This window comes from Sciurus vulgaris (assembly GCF_902686455.1).
Source record: "Sciurus vulgaris genome assembly, chromosome: 6".
Taxonomy (NCBI): domain Eukaryota; kingdom Metazoa; phylum Chordata; class Mammalia; order Rodentia; family Sciuridae; genus Sciurus; species Sciurus vulgaris.
Genome location: NC_136466.1, coordinates 38,899,481 through 38,920,135, shown reverse-complemented (window position 1 = coordinate 38,920,135; position 20,655 = coordinate 38,899,481). Strand labels below are relative to the sequence as shown.

General features: G+C 35.4%; 1 protein-coding gene across 17 annotated transcripts in view; it reads right to left on the bottom strand.

The window, feature by feature from the left end:
- Positions 1–20,655, bottom strand: part of NSD1 (nuclear receptor binding SET domain protein 1) — a 153,142-nt gene that overhangs the window by 24,840 nt on the left and 107,647 nt on the right. For all 17 annotated transcript variants that reach the window (XM_079144620.1, XM_079144612.1, XM_079144622.1 and 14 more), the window contains 5 exons: positions 19,612–19,735; positions 11,223–11,423; positions 10,279–10,458; positions 3,119–3,275; positions 1,363–1,568 (listed from right to left, as the gene is read on the bottom strand). In XM_079144620.1, the coding sequence (XP_079000746.1) occupies positions 1,363–1,568; positions 3,119–3,275; positions 10,279–10,458; positions 11,223–11,423; positions 19,612–19,735 (868 nt within the window). The remainder of the gene's footprint in view (positions 1–1,362; positions 1,569–3,118; positions 3,276–10,278; positions 10,459–11,222; positions 11,424–19,611; positions 19,736–20,655) is intronic.

Below are 20,655 nucleotides of genomic sequence, written 5' to 3'. Positions count from 1 at the left end.
TTCATTCAGTCAGTCTTTGAAGTATCACTTAGGAAAGTAGCCATCATGCATGGCTTCAAAACTTCAATACCCAGTCTTAGCCACGCCTTCTTTTGCTCAACCTATCAGGCATAAATTGAGCACACACTACAATGGTTGCTGAACAGCAGTTTGACTGCTCATATCTACATCAGATTCCCCCAAAAAGATATATTACTAGAAGACAGAGACACTTAGCCAGCCTCTGGTATGGGCAAAGAAACAGCAACATCTCAAAACTACAGCAGGCTCAAACTCAGCCTTCCTTACATTCTACCTTCTCCATACCCTGGAGGACAGTATTGTGCAGGCCAAGATGTTGGTCACATGGTTACTGTTCATCTGAGATTACAAGACTCAAGACCTAAGCTCCTATTAGTTTTAGTACTAATAACTTACTGCATTAGTAATTAATACTGATAGCCCATGGCTCAGCAAAGAAATAACATAGCAGACCGGTGAGGAACCACTGAAATAACATGGGGCAAACAGAATCTTCGTTAAACTTACTCTCTGTAGACATTACACCCATTCACTATCCATGATATTTCATCTGCTTAGAATCGTGTTGAATCCCTCGAGGGAGTTTCGTTTACACACTTATATCCATATTCATCTCAAATTGCAGACAAAATCTTCAAATTTAATATTCAAACAGCAAGAGATATATGGTCTTTCAAAGGACAGCTAGCCACGGATGTGGTCCCAACTATGTGCACTACAGGTTTACTTTTATCATCCCACTGAGTAATGAGAGCAACATTTTTCCTTCATATCATAAGAGAATGCCAACACTCACAGTTGACTTAACCACCTGATAAGTAGTAAAACTAGTAGTGCTAATATCAAGGGACACCTTTTAGCCCCAACTGTCCCACTGTCATCAATTTAGGCCACTTTACAAAAATTGAATTGCTCTATAATTTTAATTTCTTTTACAATTTTCATGAAATATTATTTCTTTTCAAAAAGCTAAAAAGGAAAAAGAAACAAAAACAAAACCCCTTGGAGGAAATGTAGTTTTGCTTGAGATCTAAGTTTTTGCCAAGCAAATTGAAGTGTTTGTTCTATAAAATATACCTGAACTTCATTTCTTGATGAGATGTTGAGAAAACAGAACTGGTAAGACAAAACAATCTTTCTTGAGTAACTACAGTAAAGTAAAGTTTAGTTAAAATGAGTTATGTGGGTTAAACTTCCCTACCAAATCCTATAGCTACAGCCACATAAAGTCCCAGAGGTCAACAGAAAGCTGTCAAAAGGAGGGTTTCATGAATTTTAAGATGAGCAGACACTCGGGCAACAGAGGTCGATGTTGGCCTGAGAAATAAAAAGGATAGTTACCTTTTTTATATGTTCCATCCACTCCTTTGCCCATCTTATCCTTGCTGCTCACATCCCCCTCCATGTAAGGAAAGACTCGGGCTTGATGAGTCCATAAATAATCATTGGACCCAAAGAAGAGGACAGGGAACTCGCCCACATCATGTCTCATCTTATCAATATTGGAAGGAACAGCTCGAGGATGGCAGATCTCAGCTGGCCACCATCTGGGAAAGGTAAAAACAAGGGAAGAAATGTTGCAAATAATATGAAAAACAAAACAAAACATCTGCTTAAGACAGGAATAAGAAACAGGAATGTCTGCCTGGCAATATTAAAGTCCAAACACCAGGCAATCTTTCAAAATCACTAGAACACAAACAAGTACTATGTGCTAGAAGGCTGAATATAACTGCTTACGACGCATATACTTACACTTCCTTAGAACCAAGTTATTTGACTTGAAGGAATTTATTAAAGAAAACAGAGATACAAACAAATGTCTATGACTATAATGTTCACTGAAGAATTAGGTGTAAGAATGAAAAACAGGAAAAAAATCTGAATGCTTAAGGGACTGACAACAGTAGTCAAGGAATGATAACAATTGTCAAATACAATATGACCTTTAAAAAGGTAATTTTCAATAATTAACAGGAGTACCGAAAAATGACACAAAAAAGGGGGGAAGGAGCCTTACATGTAAATGAATACTCCCACTTTAGGGAGACAATTTGGCATTAGCTGTTAAAGCTAGAAAGCTATTTAAAAATAGCTACCAAGCTATTTAATACAGAGAATGCTCCCAAGAAGCCCTAGTACATGGAAATCAAGAAATATCATCAAAATAAGTACAGTAGAACAGTGAATTATGAGTAAACTGTAGTATTATCCTAACTACAGTAAATCTCAGGGGCGTAAAATGAAAAAATAAAGAAAACTGAAGGAAAATACATCAACAATAATTCTTTTAGCCTAGTACAGTGGTGAATGCCTGTAATTCCAACTACTCAGGAGACTTGAGGCAGGAAGATCACAAGCTTGAGGCCAACCTCTGTTTCAATACAAAATAAAAAGGGGTGAGAAGTGGGGCGGGCAGTGGGCCCAACCTCAGTGGTGGAGCACCCCTGGTTTAATCCCCAGAATTGGCAGAGGTGGAGAAGGAGATCCTTTATATAACAAACTACAACATGCAAAACAAAGCATTATACACATATCAAATCTATATAACAAAGAAATAAAAACCTCAAATTCTTTATTGTTTAAGTAGGAAAAGATATAAGTGTTCCTTTTGTTTTTTTTTTTAATAAAAGTTTTTGACATAAAGTACATTCTACTGTGCCCTTCCATTATATTTTTAAATCATTCATGTTATATTCTATGCATTCCAAATTCAATAAAAACAATTTTAAAAAGAAAAGGCAAAATGCAAATCCAGGTATAAAATAAAAGGACAATTACTTGGTGGTAAGGAGCACTGCTGTGTATGGATGTCTGCAAACAAATATACTAAAATATTAACTTCCTGTTTGTGAGATTATACCTATGTTTTCGTTAGTGAATTTTCTATAGAGTGCATATATTATTAGTCCTATAACTGTATATCATAAGAGTTAACTTTCTTTTCTTAGAAAGAAAAATTGGGGGGAGGGGTTGTGCCTTATCAGAAAAATAACTTTTTAATAAAAGTAATATATCTGAACAATCCCAAGAAACAGATTAGTAAAAGAAAGCAAAACAAACCCAATAAGTGTCATTATCCTTCATAATTACTCACCTGTATCGTCCAACTTTTACCCATACAATCTCCCTATAGTGTGGCTTTTTGCCTGCCTTACAGTCATTGCAATACCAATTTCCTTCAGGAATATCAATGTTCAGGCATTCACGATGAAAAGCAGCAGGGCAAGAATCACAGCACAGAAGGCTGCCTCCTGTAGGAGAAAGAAAAACAAAAAACAAACAAACAAAAAAAAACCCTGGCATTCATCCTCAAGACTGAATGGAAATATGCAGCTTAAACAGTTTTTGCTTAGCTCCTAAGTAATTATTTATCAACCTAGTAAATGGCTTAATAATTTAATAAATGAGCCAGAAATACTTTTCTACAAGAACATTCCCATTCTAATATTCCTGAACTCCCCTCATACCAAAGTTTGTGAGGTTAATAGATAATAAACGTGAGATCTTATTGGCAAAATTAGGTGAAGGCCATGAGGTAAAGAGTAAACATAAAAGTCATGTGTAGCTATACATATCCTTGCCCTCTGTAGAAGACAATACATCAAATTAAGAAAATACCTATCACACACAATGATTACAATGTAGTAAAAAACACTAGTTTAAGGGGGCTGGACTTCTAGCTGTAAGACCACATGACCTTGGAGAATTCAATTTAAAATTCACTTAAAACACACACACATATACACACACACATATTTATCTAAAGAGAGATATAAATGAACACAATACCTTTATTTTATTAACTTATTATTCATTTTTTATTATGTGGTGCTGAGGATCAAACCCACTGCCTCACACAAGCTAGGCAAGTACTCTAGCACTAAGCCACAACCCCAGCCCCAAGGGGAATTCACTTTCTTTAGTGAGCTATAATTTCCTTAATGGCAAGGTGTTTTCTACAATGAACAAAAACCACGTTTGAGAACTAAAACAGCTAATAAATCACCTAACACTGTGTGACAGATAAGTAGTATCTCTATATGGTAAGCTCTAATCTTTTCAAAATTTTGTAATTTTAGCCAATGTAGTTGTACATTTTGCTTTGTTGCCAAAAAAGAAAAGGAAAGAACAAACAAACAAGACACCACACATGATGATGCCCTTATCTCTCTATATAAATCTCTACCCAAAGTAGGATGTTTGGCACTTGTGACACCTTGGGTCCTTGAAAGAATACTATTTATAAAGGTATAAACTTTAATATATAAGATTTTAAAATTGTATTAAAATGTAACTATCAAAAAATAAAGAGATACATACATTTTTAAAATATATAAATAAGATTGTGAAATAGTAAGGATTATACTCTGTAATTTCAGACATCTGCAACTGTAATATCTGTGACGTTGGTGACAATAAACCATAGGTACTACGGTGGTTTACTGCCTCAATTTGTTTTACCCCTCCACACTATGCTAAGTGTGTGAGTGTGTAAGTGTGTAAGCGTGTGTGTGTGCGTGCGTAAAACAATATTTATTTACTTCTTAAAGAATATGTACTCAAAAAATGACCCATAATTTACATATATAATTCTGAAATCCCCATGCTTGAGAATTACAAATTACGTATTTCAGGTAAGGGAGATTATTGGGGTGGGGGTAATGCTGTGGATGAACTCAGGGCCTCAGGCATGGTAGGTGACTGCTCTAGCACTGAATCATGTACACTTAGACCATGTACACTTATTTAAGGAATACAACAATTATAATATTTACCTTATGCCAGATAAAACTCTTTAAGTTTCAGCCTGAAGAGTTAGTAAGGGATAAAGCCTTGGCAAGCAATATACCAAATTCATCTTTTTCTACCAGTGCTTTAAAATTTTCTCTTTAAAGTCTTACTAAAAACTCAATTTTGCAACACTTTTCTTATATAATTTCTTGCCATGCTAACTTTTTTGTTTCTTCAAATTATCTAGATCACAGTGTTCAAATAAAACTTTTTTTTTTTTTTAAATTTGTGGGGGAAGGGATGTATATTTGCAGCTTGACTCCTGTTTCATATAGCAAAGCTCCCCTTTTATCTGCACTTTATACTGCTGGTCAGATTCAGAGTTAAGAGCTCATTTGCAAAGTATGCTGCTAAAAAATACTTCTGAAAAATAAGTAAACAGCCTGAAGCATACACACTTAGTTATTTTTGTGCATTTTGTGGATGAGTCAAATAATTCTAGCATAGGACATTAAGAGTGACATAGAATCATAAATGAAATTGAACCACTGACAGAATACCTCCTACAGCACTTTAAAGTTTGATTACCTGCTGAGCAACCATTTGGTTGACAGTCGTTTGTTTAACATGGTATTTAGGAAAGAAATCTTTTAACATAACTTGACAATCATGACATACTACAGATAGTTCATCAACAAAATGGAATTTGAACCAGGGCTTCCAGGAAATAACATGAAAAGAAATCTGAAGAGAAGAAAAAATAAAGAATAATGGCCAACAGTAGAGTTTAGGTAAAATGCTAGAAAGCACATCAGTTTTGGACAAAATAGGATGAGCTAAAGGAGAACCTGAAGGAGGAAATCAATAGGATGACTGTGAACAGATGGATTTAAGGTCAGGTATATCTAGTAGCAGTGAAAGAGATGAACAGGAATGACAGAGACAGAATAGGAAAAAACTATATGAGCCATCAAAAGAAAACAAAAGATGGAAAAAATGATATTTAATGAAAGAGGGCAAGAGAGAAAATGAAGTTTAAGCATTGCTTAATTCAAAGGTCTAATTCCTTTTAGTTTTGAATTTTACCATATTATTATTCTAACACTCTGGATAACCATCTCTCCCTCAGTTCCTTCCTTTGCATAAGGGGTGGGGGTGTCGGGGAGTGTTGACACTATTCAGTCCCTCATTTGTAACAGCAGGATCATTATTTCTCATGCTTTTGGGCCTCAGGTCATATCATACTATTGAAAATTGTAGAGGAGGTCAAGATATTTCGTTTATGTGAGAGATGATGAACACACACACACACACACACACGACAGACAGACAGATAGATATAGATATTTGCCAAGCAGAAATTAAGAAACATTTTCAATACTTAGCTTATTTTAAAACAAACCCATTATATCATAGAAACATTTAAATAAAAACATTCTTCTGAAATTAAAAATACTGAGAAAAAGCATTATTTTATATTTTTGCATATATTTAATGGCACTGTGTTGCATATATTGTTTGGCTGACATACATTAAGAAAAAGTGGTCTCTAAGAGATATATAGTTGAAATAGAGTATTTTACTGTCCAAACAGATTCCATTCAACAGTTGTGGATACTGTTTCTATGTTTTATAATATAAATGTTGATGGACCTTTATTTTATTCATTTATTTATATATGGTGCTGAGTATCAAACCCAGTGCCTCAGACATAACAGGTAAGTGCTCTACCACTGAGCCACAACCCCAGCCCTGCTTCCTTGATACTACATTAAAACTCCATGGAGTTTTGCTAGTGGCTATTTGGAATCTGAAAGCATGTTAACCAACTTGTTGCTATTACATTAAAATTCATCAATCTATCTTATAATATGAATGGATGTTCTACTTATATGTGCCTTTTAACAGCATGTATTGGTTATATGAAAAACGTTCGTTAAGTCATACATACATATCTTCTAAATGAAAAAGTTAGCATGGCAAGAAATTGTATAAGAAAGTTTTGCAAAATTAAGTTTTTAGTAAAATTTTAAAGAGAGAAAACAAGCATAGTTAGAATGAGACGAATTTGTACTGACCTATTTCAGTACATATTACTAAAGTATTATATTTTTTAGTATCACAATGATCTCATGAGCAAGTACTAGGACATTCAAGGATATAGATGATAGTTTTGTCAGAAACTCTTAAAACTAAAAATGGTAATTCAGAAGTAATAAACATAATTAAGCTGAATGCAGTACCACATGCCTGTAATCCCAGCAACTGGGAGCTAAAGGCAGGAGGATGGCAAGTTTGAGGATAGCCTCAGAAATTTGGTGAGGCCCTAAGCAACTTAGACCCTGTCTCAAAATAAAGAAGAAAAAGGGTTATGTATGTAGTTCAGTGACAAAGGGGTCCTACATTCAATCCCCATTGTCCTCTCTCCACAAAAAGATAAGTAAGCTTGAAACTGAAGTATAAGTGCTTCATCTCAAGACAACCACCAATATGCCTCAGAACCACTCATGTGTACTTCCCATCCCATCACACAGAACAGTTAAATCGATGTTCGTTTTAGGTTCAAGATTTAATAAAAATTTAAGAATTTACTTAATTATCAAGGAAATCTTATGTAAAAGTGCCACAACTTTACTACAAGTACACGGTGATACAGAATACATCAAGTGCTTACTTGCATGGTTTAGCGTCATCAATTGTGATTATATCAACATGCCAGCAATTTCACCTGACGCTGATTTTACATTATCTATGCAAATGTAAAATGAAATAACAAAGGCAAGTAGCAATCTTGGTATTATTATGGACTGACAACACTTTAGACCTGGTGCTACAGCTTCATAAGTTTCCTGGAGACTTAGTTATCATTATGAGTACCCATTACTGGATCCGAAACTAATCTCATGAATTTCATCCCATCCTGCACTTTAAAAGAAACAGGTGGTAAAATGACAGAATTCAGCATTCATGAGAATATCATCAGAAGCCAATTTCATAACCAGTATATTTACAAGGAATAGGTTATTAGTCAAACAAAAAAGGATGTAGGATACCATAAAATTTTACACACAACTATCACAAAGTTAATACATCTTTAAAAAAAAAATCAGTGCAGTTGACATTTTATGTTAAGATATTCCTGCATTTCCACAATGTATACACATGTATGGACCAAAATACCAAATTTAACCAATAAATATACAATTATCATGGCAGCTGAAAGTATTTTAAAAAAACACACTACACCAAAATTTCATTTCCTACTAATACAACCATACTGAACACTACTTTATTCCACATTAGTACCACAGTTTTGAGAATACAAATGACTAATCTGATGCAACTCTTTCCTAAACTAGGTTACTTTTTCCCTAAACTATTTATCATGTTACATAAATCTCAAGGACAGAAAAAGAGGGGAGAAGGGGGTTGGGGAAGGGGGAAAGAAGAAAAATGCCCAGATGGCATAAAGCAGTCACATAATTATTTGGAGGAAGGGGAGCCTTAACACTATTTAGTATAACTAAATTTCTCAAAAGGGATGTAATATCTTCAACAGATCCAAAGGAATTCTTTGGAAATCCACAAATAATTAGACTCTAGTTCTTTGGTTAGAGGGCATATCATGTGATGCTACAGAGCTTAGTGATATCTTAAGAAAGAGAAAAGGAAGTATTGTTTCTTGGGGTGGTGATCGTGGGAAAAAGCAGGTAAAGTAGCAATGAAGAAAATTTTTAGAAAAAAATCAAACACAAAAGGCAAATTGGGAAAGAAGTCATTCCTACAAACTAGCAAAAAGTTAAAAATAAGACCAGGGATAATTTAAACTTATTTTCTCATTGTCCAAGGGCTTTAATCATTTTCATTTAATCTATACTATTACAATAATGACCATGTGATAAAGAATGGAGACTGTGTTTAACAAATAGGAAATCAAGGCTTAGAAATTCTAAGTCTTAGTAAAGCAACATGCCCAAATGAGACAAGCCAGAATTCAAACTTTGGTTTTTTGATTCCAAGTACACAGTTCATTCTGCTGCTTCTGTTGAACCATTTTAAAATCGGTCTCTCAGAATGTTCCTAAGCAGCCAAGTTTTCATAGTCAAAACATAGATACTCAAAAAGTAAAGTCAGGGAAATTGTATTTCGGGCATTTTTTGTTGTTGTTTTTGTTTTTTTGTTTTTTTTTTTTAACTAATCAACAAAATTCAGACAACTTGATAATGAATGAAAAAACTAGATAAGAGAACTGATGCCACCCTCTACATCCAGAGATAGTGGAGCAATGTCTACAAAAATCTCCAAATCTTGTGTTCTATAATAACCCAAGATATCCGTCCCTAGAAGTACAGGTAAATGATGTCTCAAGCAGACCCTATGTTCTTGAAGGCTCCTTTTAGGAGTTCAGGCAACCAACACAAATATCAAAATATGAAATTGAGACCTATAAACACCAGTTAACATACTAGTCGTAAGTTTTAAAAAATCTTAATATAAATAGCAAAAATCAGGTGACAAAGGATGGAAATGAAATAAACAGGAAAGAAATTATGTAAGAGTTACTAATACAGACTCTCTAAAAAAGAACTATTTATAAATTGGTGTGTGTGTGTGTGTGTGTGTGTGTGTGTGTGTGTGTGTGGTGGGTGTCCAGAATTAAAATACTTATTTTATCTTCACCTTACAAATCTTTTGAGAATAACCATTTATAATAAGAACATATTTACCTGAAGTTCATAAATTCCTTCACTATTGTATTTTCTTAAATTCAAGTGAAATTGACTTTAAAAAATTATTATATGATACCATTAACTTGAATTTTTTCTGTCAAAATATCTATTCTCCTTTCTGTTGGTATGTAGAAATATCTAAAGCAATTATCACTCAGTAGTAAGCAATGTTGGTATTTTTCCCCTCAAGATAGGAAATGGGGTGATCCCCTTATTCTTTTCTGTACTGCTTTATCACTTTAACAAAAACACACATTATTCAAACTGAAAAATAAAAACTTTCAAGCCAAGCACAGTGGCGCACACCTGCAATCCCAACATCTGGGAAGGCTAAGAAAAGAAGATCGGAAGTTTGAGATCAACCTCAGCAATTTAGGGATACCCTGATTCAAAAATAAAAACGAAGGGGGTGTGGTGACACACACCTATGATCCCAGTGTCAAGGAAGGCTAAGGCAGGAGGATCACTAATACAAAGCCAGTCTCAGCAAATTAGCAAGGCACTAAGCAATTTAGCAAGATCCTGTCTCAAAATAAAAAAGGCTGGGGATATAGCTCAGTGGTAAAGTGCCTCTGGGTTCAGTTCCTAGTACTAAAAATAAATAAATAAACAAAAAATAAATTTCTCCCTATTAAGAACAACACCAAGTTTTAAAATTTTTGCTATTATCATTAATTTGGGACATTATCTCCTAATATTTCTTCAGCAGCAATGTGAGGGAAATTATTTTTGTTCCAATTAAAACACAGAATACCTTTTTAGAGTACTCATATAGCAAAAAGTCATATCTTACCTTCTGAGCATACAAAACACCAGCTGACATTAACATGCTCATGATTTCGACAGCCCCGCCTAGGGGTAAAGTGATTAGGGCAGATGATACTATTAGATGCAAGGATCTTTGACCCAGCAGCCAAACAAAAATCATTAGCATGGTATGCCACAGGGCAGCGGACACAGCGCATCAGACGACCTAAACAGGAAAACCAGGGAGTAACAAAAGAAAAAGACATTAAATATTAAGAATAATATGAATTATTCAGCCTATTTGCTACCATTGAAAAAAATGTCAGACAACAAAGTAAGGGCCACTAAGACAATGAATCCTAAACATGCAATCTAACATGAAAGCTGACAGACCCTCAGTGATAAGTCTCTAAAAGGCATCAGATCTCATAATTGTAAACAAGTCTGCCTCACCAAAGAAAGTTCTACCCAACCACTGCCTGACTCCTAGGAATCCTGGAATCTGTCTCAAACAAATAAAGGGCACAGAGTGATAGGATAGCAATGATTGCAAGGGTACTCTGTGATTTAGTCTTCCAAGTAAATGAACCCCTCTCCAACCCTTCCAGATGAAATAAATCCATTAACATACTTCAACAACTAAAATCTATCTCGTAAATGCAACCTACGCAATTATAGAAATTGAAAAGAAGACAGTTAAATGCAAATGAATGCAGTAACTATTGAATGGAGAATGCTTTCTCGATCTAAACCGCACATTCAATCCAAATAGATAAAACTACCACATACGTCCATAGGCTCTACAGAAGAATATGGTGACCGTGTAACTAATCTACTCCTCTACACTTCTCTCTCACATAAAATGCTAACTCTACCTAAGTGACAAGCTACAGAGATGTCAAAAATATGTTTCAGATTGCATTTGAAAGTATCCATTGCCAATCAGACTGAGATCTTACAATTAGACTGGTCCTCATAAGAAACCCATACCTTTAGATGCAGAAACACTGGCTGGATTAGCAGCATGGCAGGTTATACAGATGTGGAGAGAGCACCGAAAGCCCTTGTTCTGCATTACAGTTGGTGGGTATTTCTGGACACACTCTTCATGGTAAAATTTTCCACACAAGGGCAAAAGGCACCTTTTAACATCTTCCCCACTTTGCTTACATACAAAACAGGTATGGATTCCTGGGAAGCCAAAAGAAGATAACTAATACTAATTTAAGAATCTACCCCAATGGTGAATCAGGGTGAAAACTTAGGAAATTTCTAACAGACTCATCAGGCTGACAATATGGAACACAATGAACAAATAATATAAGTTGACACTATGATAACATGTTAACTGATATGATTCAATTGGGTGTATACACTGTTGACAGAGCATTCTTACAAAAAAAAAAAAAAAAGAAAAGAAAAAAGTAAAACCACGCAACTAAAATTTCATCCAGCCTGTAGATCTAACAATAAGTTAACAGAAAACATGGAAGATAAAGGAACAAGGTAAAGGGACACCTCAAGAATGCAACCAACCAAATTTTATGTTGTGTTTAGAGTACTGAGGATTGAACAAAGGGGTACTTTACCACTGAGTTAAATTCCTAACACTTTATATTTTTTTATTTTGAGACAGGGTCTCACTTAGGTGCCCGGGTTGGCCTCAAACATGTGACTCTCCTTCCTTGGCCTCCCATGTCACTGGGACAATCTTTAGAGCATTGAAAATTCAATAGGATATAGCTGGGTCACAGTGGCGTGAGCCTATAATCCCAGCAACTCAAGAAACTAAGGCAGACTGGGGTTGTGGCTCAGTGGTAGAGCACTTGCCTAGCATGTGTGAGGCATTCACTGGGTTTGATCCTCAGTACCACATAAACATAAATAAATAAAATAAAGGTATAACTCAGTGGTGAAGTGTCCCTGGGTTCTACCCTGAGTACTTCTTCCTCACACACAACAAAAAAGAAAACAAAGTTCAACAGGGGAAAATGGCCATCACTTCAATGAATAAAAGGCAATAATAAAATAGGATGAGGCAGGTAGTACTATTATTAAGAAAAACATATAAAAGAAGGGACTTAATTTCCTAATTTGGATGTTGATTCTAAAAGCTTTAAAAAGACAGCTTTAAGACAAATGGAAAAATCCAAAGACTGTAGGAACGGATGATACACAGTAGTTACTGCATCCTCTAAAGACACATTGTTTTAAAAAGTTGATAGAACTCCCCCCAACTGCCTAGAGGTGAGGGTGTGGCTCAATGATACAATGCTTGTCTAGCATGTTCAAAGTGCTGGATTTGATCCTTGCCTTGACACACACCCATGCCTATAATCCAAAGGGATAGGGAGGCTAAGGCAGGAAGATCATGAGTTCAAAACCAGCCTCAAAAATGGAGGCACTAAGCAACTCACTGAGACCCTGTCTAAATAAAATACAAAATAGGGCTGGGGCACAGCTTAACTATGGAATCAACCTGGGTGCCCTTCAACAGATGAATGGATAAAGATACTGTGGTATATATACACAATGGAATACTACCCAGCCTTAAAGAAGAATGAAATTATGGCATTTGCTGGTAAATGGATGGAACTGGAGAAAATTATGCTAAGTGAAATAAGCCAATCCCAAAGAACCAAAGGCAGAATGTTTTCTTTGATATGTAGATGCTAATTCATAATGGGGTGGAGGTAAGAATAGAGGTATTTTGGACTAAACAGAGGGGAATGAGGGAAGGCAAGGGGGTATGGGGGTAGGAATAACAGAATTAATGGGACATTATTAACCTATGTGCATATATGATTTCATGATGTAAGTCTACATACATCATGCACAACCAGATGAATGAGAAGTTATACTCCATTTATGTACAATGTGTCAGAATGCATTCTACTGTCATGTATAACTAATTAGAATGAACAAAAAATTAAATAGAAAAAATAGGGTCAGGGATGTGGCTCACTAGTCGAGTGCCCCTGAGTTCAATGCCCAGTACCCCCGCTCAAAAAAAGTAGTTCTGGGGCTGGGGATATAGCTCAGTTGGTAGAGTGCCTGCCTTGCATGCACAACACCCTGGGTTCAATCCCCAGTACTGCAAAAAAAAAAAAAAAAAAAAGTAGTTCTATATAGTAGAAACCTGCTGATATATATGAGGAAATGAGGCAGAAAGTTGATGACTACTGAAACTAAATAATGAATGCATGTAGATTTCTTATATTGTTCTATTTTATGTGTCTCTAAAGAGTTTTATAATAAAAAGTTGATTTTGTTGTTGTTTTTTAAAGGACTCTCTCTCTCCAGAACACAGCATAGTTAGATGCAGCATAGTTAGATGCAGGCTTAGAAAGAACTACCTGAAAGCAAATTCTGCCACTGGCACTTGCTGCTATAAATAGAAGAGATTATTCAAATCACCCACCTCACGTACAAACAGAGATTACCCAGCTAATAAAAATTTTAGGAAAAAGTTTTAATGTATTTGAAAACAAGCATACTATTGCCTGATACTAAAGAGGAGTCAGCTATTAATAAAATAGAGCAATTTATATAACAGTGTGGTTGCCCTACTGCAGTAAAACTAGGGTGAGCCACAAGCAATAAGAAGTGACTCTTCTACTATTTTTTTTACTAAAGTTAGCAAACATTCCAATTTTCAAAAACAGACTTTTGGGGGGCGTGGTGACACAGGTCTGTAATCCCAGTGACTAGGGAGGATAAAGCAGGAGGATCATAAGTTCAAGGTTGGTCTTAGCAACACCCTGTCTCAAAATAACACATTCAAAGTGCTAGGGATGTAGTTCATCGTTAAGGCACTCCCCACTAGGTTCAAACCCCAGCACCAAAAAAAAAAAAAAAAAAAAGCCTCTTGCACATGCCTGTAATTCTCAGCTAATGGGGAAGCTGAGGTAAAGACAAGCTGAAGTCAGAGGGCGGCCTGAGCAACTGAGACCCTATCTCAAAATTAAATTAAAATTAAAAAAAGAATTGGAGGTACAGCTCATCGGTAGAGTGGCCCTCAGTTTATTCCACAGTACTGGAAAACAAAACAAAAATCAATAATAATAATAAAAATTTTTAAATTCCTGGTCTGGGGATGTAGCTAAGTGGTAGAGTACTTGCCTAACTTATGCAACGCCCTGGGTTTGATCCCTATTATGGAGGTCAGGGGAGTTACTCTATACTTCATTCCATATAAAAATTTAAAATAGATCAGAAACCTCAACATGAAGCCTAAAACTATAAAATTCTCAAAAAATAACATAGGAATGAATGAAACCAGCTAAGCTGCAGAACATAAAATCAACATAAAATAATTGTTAATTTTCATAATGTTAAGAGAATTATCCAAAAAGGAAATCAAGAAATCAATTCCATTTATAATTATTACAAGAAAACAAGAAACCTAGGATTATATTTAACTAAACAAGTAAAAGGTCTCTATACTAAAAACAAAACACCGATGAAGAAAGAAACTGAAAGGAACACAAATGGAAATATAATCCATTTTCATAGACTAAAAATAACAAATATTGTTAACATGTCCACATTACTGAAAGTGGTCTATAGATTCAATGCAAACTCTGTTAAAATATCATTGTCATAACAGAAATGGCAAAAATAATCCTAAAATGTATATGGAACTGCAAAAGATTCTGAATAGCCAAAGCAATCTTGAGCAAAAAGAACAAAGCTGGAGACAGACTAATTAGACTTCAAAAGGTCCTACAAGGTTATTGTAACCAAAACAGCAGCATACTGACATAAAAAGATTCATAGAAAAAGGAAACAGAACAGAAATTCCAGAAATAAAATGATATATTTATAACAAACTGATATTGACAAAGGTACAAAATAACACATATTGGAGAAAGGAAAGCATCTTTAACAAATAGTAATGAAAAATTAGATATCCACATGCCAAAAAATGAAAGTCGACCCCTATCATTCATCACATACAAAAGTCAACTCAGAGTGAATTAAAAATTTAAATATTCAATCTGAAACTATAGAAGAAAACAGACACTGGACTGAACAAGGATGTTTTGGGCATAACCCCAACAGCACAGGCAACAAATGTAAAAACGGACCAATAGGACTATATTAAACTTAAAGTTTCTGCTCAGGAAAAGAAATAGTCAACAGAGTGAAGAAACAACCTAATGAATGGAAGAAAACATTTGCAAACTATACATCTAACGGTGTTAACATCCAGATAATAAGGAATTAAAACAATTCAATAGAAAAAGATCAAAATATCATTTAAAAAAAGGGAAATAGACCTAAGCCTCAGGGAAGTACAAATCAAAGCCACAATGACAAATCTTTTCATATCCAAGAATAACTACTATATAAGACAAAAGGAAAGGCTGAGAGTGTAGCTCAGTTGATAAGAGTACTTGTCTAACATATCCTGGATTCAGTATCCAGCACAGGAGGAGAAAAAAGGACAAAAGACAAAAGATAAAAGGTAAGTGTTGGCAAGGATGAGGAGGAAAAAAATATCTTTACACACTGTTGATGGAATGTAAATTAGAAGAACCATTATGAAAAACATTATGGTGGCTTCTCAAAAGACTAAACAGAATTAATATATGATCCCAGAATTCCACTGTAAGATATCCAAAGGAAATAAAATCAGTATGTGAAGAGATATCTGCCCTCCTGTGTTTACTGGAGCACTATTTAATTTTTTCATTTATGTTTTGGAGCAGTGGGGACTGCTGAGCTACCACTGAGTTACATCTCCAGTTTTAAGACAGGCTCTCAATAAGTTATCAAGGGTAGCCTTGAACTTGGATCTTCCTGCTTTGGCCTCTGGAGCTGTCAGGATTACAGACATGTGCCACATATATAAAATATGTTATATATAATAGTCAAAATATGGAATCAACCTAAATATCCATCAATGAATGGATAAAGAAAATATGGTGTGTGTACACACACACACACACACACACACACACACACAATTGAGTCATTCAAAATGACAATATGGATGAAAATAGAAGACATTGTATTAAGTTAATCCAAAGACTGACAAATACCGCACATCAATTTCTACAGAATCTAAAAAAGTTGGCCTTAAAAAAAGTAGAGAATAGAGCAGCAGTTATCAGACACTAGGGAAAACCTGGAAAGGGAAGGGTGAGCAAAGGTCAGTAAACAGACTAAAAAACAACAACATACAAACAAAAATCAGATGGCCATATTTAGATACGAGGGAATAAATTATAATGTTTTCTTACAAAGAAGGGTGACCACAGCTCACAATAAGGTGAAGTGTATTTTAAAAACAACAACAAAAACCAGAAGAAGGAAATTCAAATGATATTATTATTAAGAAATGATGTAAGTTTAAGGTGGTGAATATGCTAATTACCCTGATTTGATCATTATACAATATATGCTGTGTGTGTGCGCGCGCGCGCGCGTGTGTGTGTGTGTGTGTGTGTGTGTGTGTAATATAGGGCTGGGAATGTACCTCAATGGGAATGCTTTTGCCCAGCATGTGCTAGGCCCAGAGTTCAATCCCTAGCAGTGCCAGGAAAATAAAAATTATAATTTAAAAAAGTAAGCAATAGACTGGGAGACTACTTTGAAAAGTATATATCTAATAGAGAATTTGAATCCAGAATATATCAGAATTTGAAAAAAAAAAGCCCTAAATCTCAAGAGTAAGAAACCCCCCAAAATTTGAATAGACACTTGATGTCAAATAAGCACATTAAAAGAGCTACAACCTCACTGGCTGCTAGAGGAACACAAATTAAAATCATAAAGGTGTACCAACATACCTTCAGAATGCTAAAATAAATTGCTAATGAGAATGTAAAAATGCTACAACCCTTAGGAAAAAGTTAAAATATCACTATCATATGATTCAGCCATTCTACTCTTTGATATTGATACAGGAGAAAATAAAATGTGTCCGTAAGAAGACGAATGTTCATGGCAGCTTAATTTGGAATAACCCAAAGAGTAAACAACTCAAATATCCATCAATAGATCAACACACTGTGGTAAATATACACAATGAAATACTAATCGGCAATAGAAAGGAACGGATTATCAAGATATACAACATTATGGAATCTCAAAATAATAATGCTGAGTTATGATTTCGGGGGCACATGCATATCTATAAATATATATATACGTATCACAACTTATCATACACTTTGAATAGTCTTTTTGTGTATTAATTATACCTCAGTAGAACTGTTTTAAAAGAGAATGAACTAATGATATATTCATCAAAACAGAGGAGTCTCAGAAGTATTTTTATGCTAAGCCAGATATGACTGTGTAGGGTTTCATTTCACTTTGATGAAATTCAATAAAGATAAACAAGTTTATGTTAGATCAACCTGTTCAGAGACTATTACACCATGATAAAGATAATAAGATAAACAAATCTGGACTATTAACACAAATGGCAAGAAGACTTTTCTAAGCTTAGGATAAGTATGGACACATCTAAATAATCTTTTCTAAATTTAATTTACAGAGCTGGATGACACTATTTGCCATAATGATGAAAGCCACAACAATTTTATCTTCCAACTTTTGTTCCCACACTACTGAGAATGACTATAAGAAAATGAGGTAGCTGCCCAAACTGACTGGCTCCTCAATTTGACACAGCTTATCTATCCAAAGACATGAGATTACTGATTATGTCCTACTGGGGATAAAGTTTCTCTACCCTTCAAATGAGAAACAATTAACTTTCCCATCATTCTCCCCAAGCCAAGAAATAACTTCTTTAGCTTCCTCCTTGAGTCCCACAACTCTATGACACATTCCAATTTTGTTGTTACCTTCCTTTCTCTGTGGCTGTGCTCCACCATTATTTCCTTTCCTATTGTGGAATTTTTTTCTACACTACATTTTAGCCCTCATCCTACACTCAAGATGGTCCTTCCCTTGACCTTGTAATGTCTTCCCTTCAGGTACTACATTCCTTTCAACTGAAGTCAAGCTTCCTTAAGAATTAATACAGGGGTTGGGATTGTAGATCAGCGGTAGAATGCTTGACTAACACATATGAGGCACTGGGTTCTATCTTCAGCACCACATAAAAATAAACAAACAAAAACAAAAACAAAAAGGTCTTGTGTCCAAAAAAAAAAAAAAAAAGTAGTAGTAGTAGCAATACAGACTGCCACCCATTGACCTTTCAACATGGTGCAGAGTAGCAGCCTCTAGCAAAAACTCAAGTATTTTTCTCACTGCCAAATACAGAAGTCTCTTTTTATTCCAAAACCTCTTTGGTATCTTAGTCAAATCCACCCCACTCTGGTGGTTTCACAGATAGTGACTCTGACTAGCTCCTCCTCACACTGCAATAGCTCCATATAATTCTATATTCTGAGGTAGTGTCATTGGTTCTTATTTCACTTCACAGATGCTTTCTCTTTGGACAGCATCATTCAAAGAGGCTTCAGAGGGCTTTGATGACTTGTAAATATAAAATCTATACTTTTAATCCCTCATTTCTTCACTACTTAAATGTTGTAATATCTAAATATGATGTTGATAAAGAGAACTTTCCTTAGCATAGTTTATAAAGTTATTTTACAGGCTGATCTCAGCTCACCATTCCCATTTATGCAATAACTATTGAAAATAATCTTTTTATTTCAGTGGCAAATATTTCTACTATTGCATACATCTTAAGTGTACAGCTGATGAAATGTCATGAAGTATGTTTACACATCATCACCCAGATTAAGAAATAGAAAACATGACTAGTAACCCCAAGCCCTTCCAGTTACCTACACCTCTGAACTAAAATACTTTACTTAATCTCTAAAAACACAGGCATAAACACCAATTCCCCAAGTATTTCAGACACTTTCAATATTAGACCTTGTGCCTTTGCTCTTCCCCCACAAATTTCATTTTTTTTTCTTTCTGGTACTGAGAATTGAACCCAGGGGTGCTTTACCACTGAGCTACATCCCCAGTCCTTTTTATTTTTTGAGGTAGAGTCTTGCCAAGTTGCTTAAGGCCTCACTAAGTTGACTGAGGTTGGCCTTGAACTTGCAATACTCCTGCCTCTGTCTGAGTTACTGAGATTATGCACCAGAGCACCCAGCAATCACTCACTCTCAAAACCACACTTATATATCTTCTTCTGTGGATTTAGCTCATCTTTGCTCATGATGTATTTAAAACATATTTCCAATATAAATCTTTCTGTGTGGAAAGAAGCTCTTCACTTACTATTTACCTGGTATACTTTTCTGAGGGGAGCGACGACAAAGCAAGTATTTAATGTATGTGTAGTGACCAGCCCTGTGCCACAAAATGGTGTCTCCAATACATTTTATTTCCCCGGAGAAACTAAAACACTCTTCTATATCTGATTTACCTGTGCGACATTCATTGCAGATAAATTTTCCTCTCGGCATCTCAGTTAAGCCAAGGCACTCCAGATGGAAAGCCCCGCAGCACTGAGCCTCACATAAGAGCAGCTCACCCAGTTTCTCACAGTTCTGTTAAGGAAAAGAAAACAGATCTGTCTATAGGAAAAGGTTTGAGAAACCCCTAAAGGAAGGCCTTCATGAGGGCAAAGGTTAAGAAATAGTTTGGAGGGGGAAACAACAACAGGAAATTCAATCATCAATTTGACCATTACTTAATAATTATATCCTACATGCTCGGCACAAGTTTCCTAGTTCCTATAACTTCTTATATTATGGGCACAGAAGATAACAAGTGTGAATGATTTAAACAGGAAAGATATGAAGATCTGACACAAGGCCCAGGACCACAGCAAATATACAAAAGTCCACAGATAAGATAAAACCATCGTATATTTGGGAATCACAAAGTCACTGTCACTGAACAAAAGTGAAAAGGGGTTACAAATGGCATGAAATGAGGTGTGAGAAAGACAAGGACCTGTTAGTATTAGAGTTCATTCTAACTGCAAATGTGTACCACTGCAGAGCTCTATCAAAGAAAAGGCTGAAATCAAGTGTTCATTTTTAAAAACATTCCTCTGGTTCTTATGTGAAAAATGAAGAGTTAAAAAGTATGAACAAAGAGACAAACCAGAAGCTACTGCAGTAGTTCAAACAAGTGAACAATACTGGCCAGCTAAACGTGGGTCATGAATTGTACAAAATGAGATCCTAGTGGACTAGGGATGAGGCTCAGTGGTAGAGTGTTGCCCTGGTATGTGTAAGGCCCTGAATTCCATCCCCAATACCAGGGGGTGGGAGAGGGAAAGAAAGACAGAGAGAAAGAGATACTGAGATCAAGATCCTAGCAATATCTGAACAGCCCTTTAAGACACATCTAGAACCACCTCAGAGAGATCACATTCTGAGAACTTATTTAAGACAGGTTACCACTTAAAGCAATGGCTTAGGAAGTGAGGACCCACATCTGACACTATAAAAGACAATGT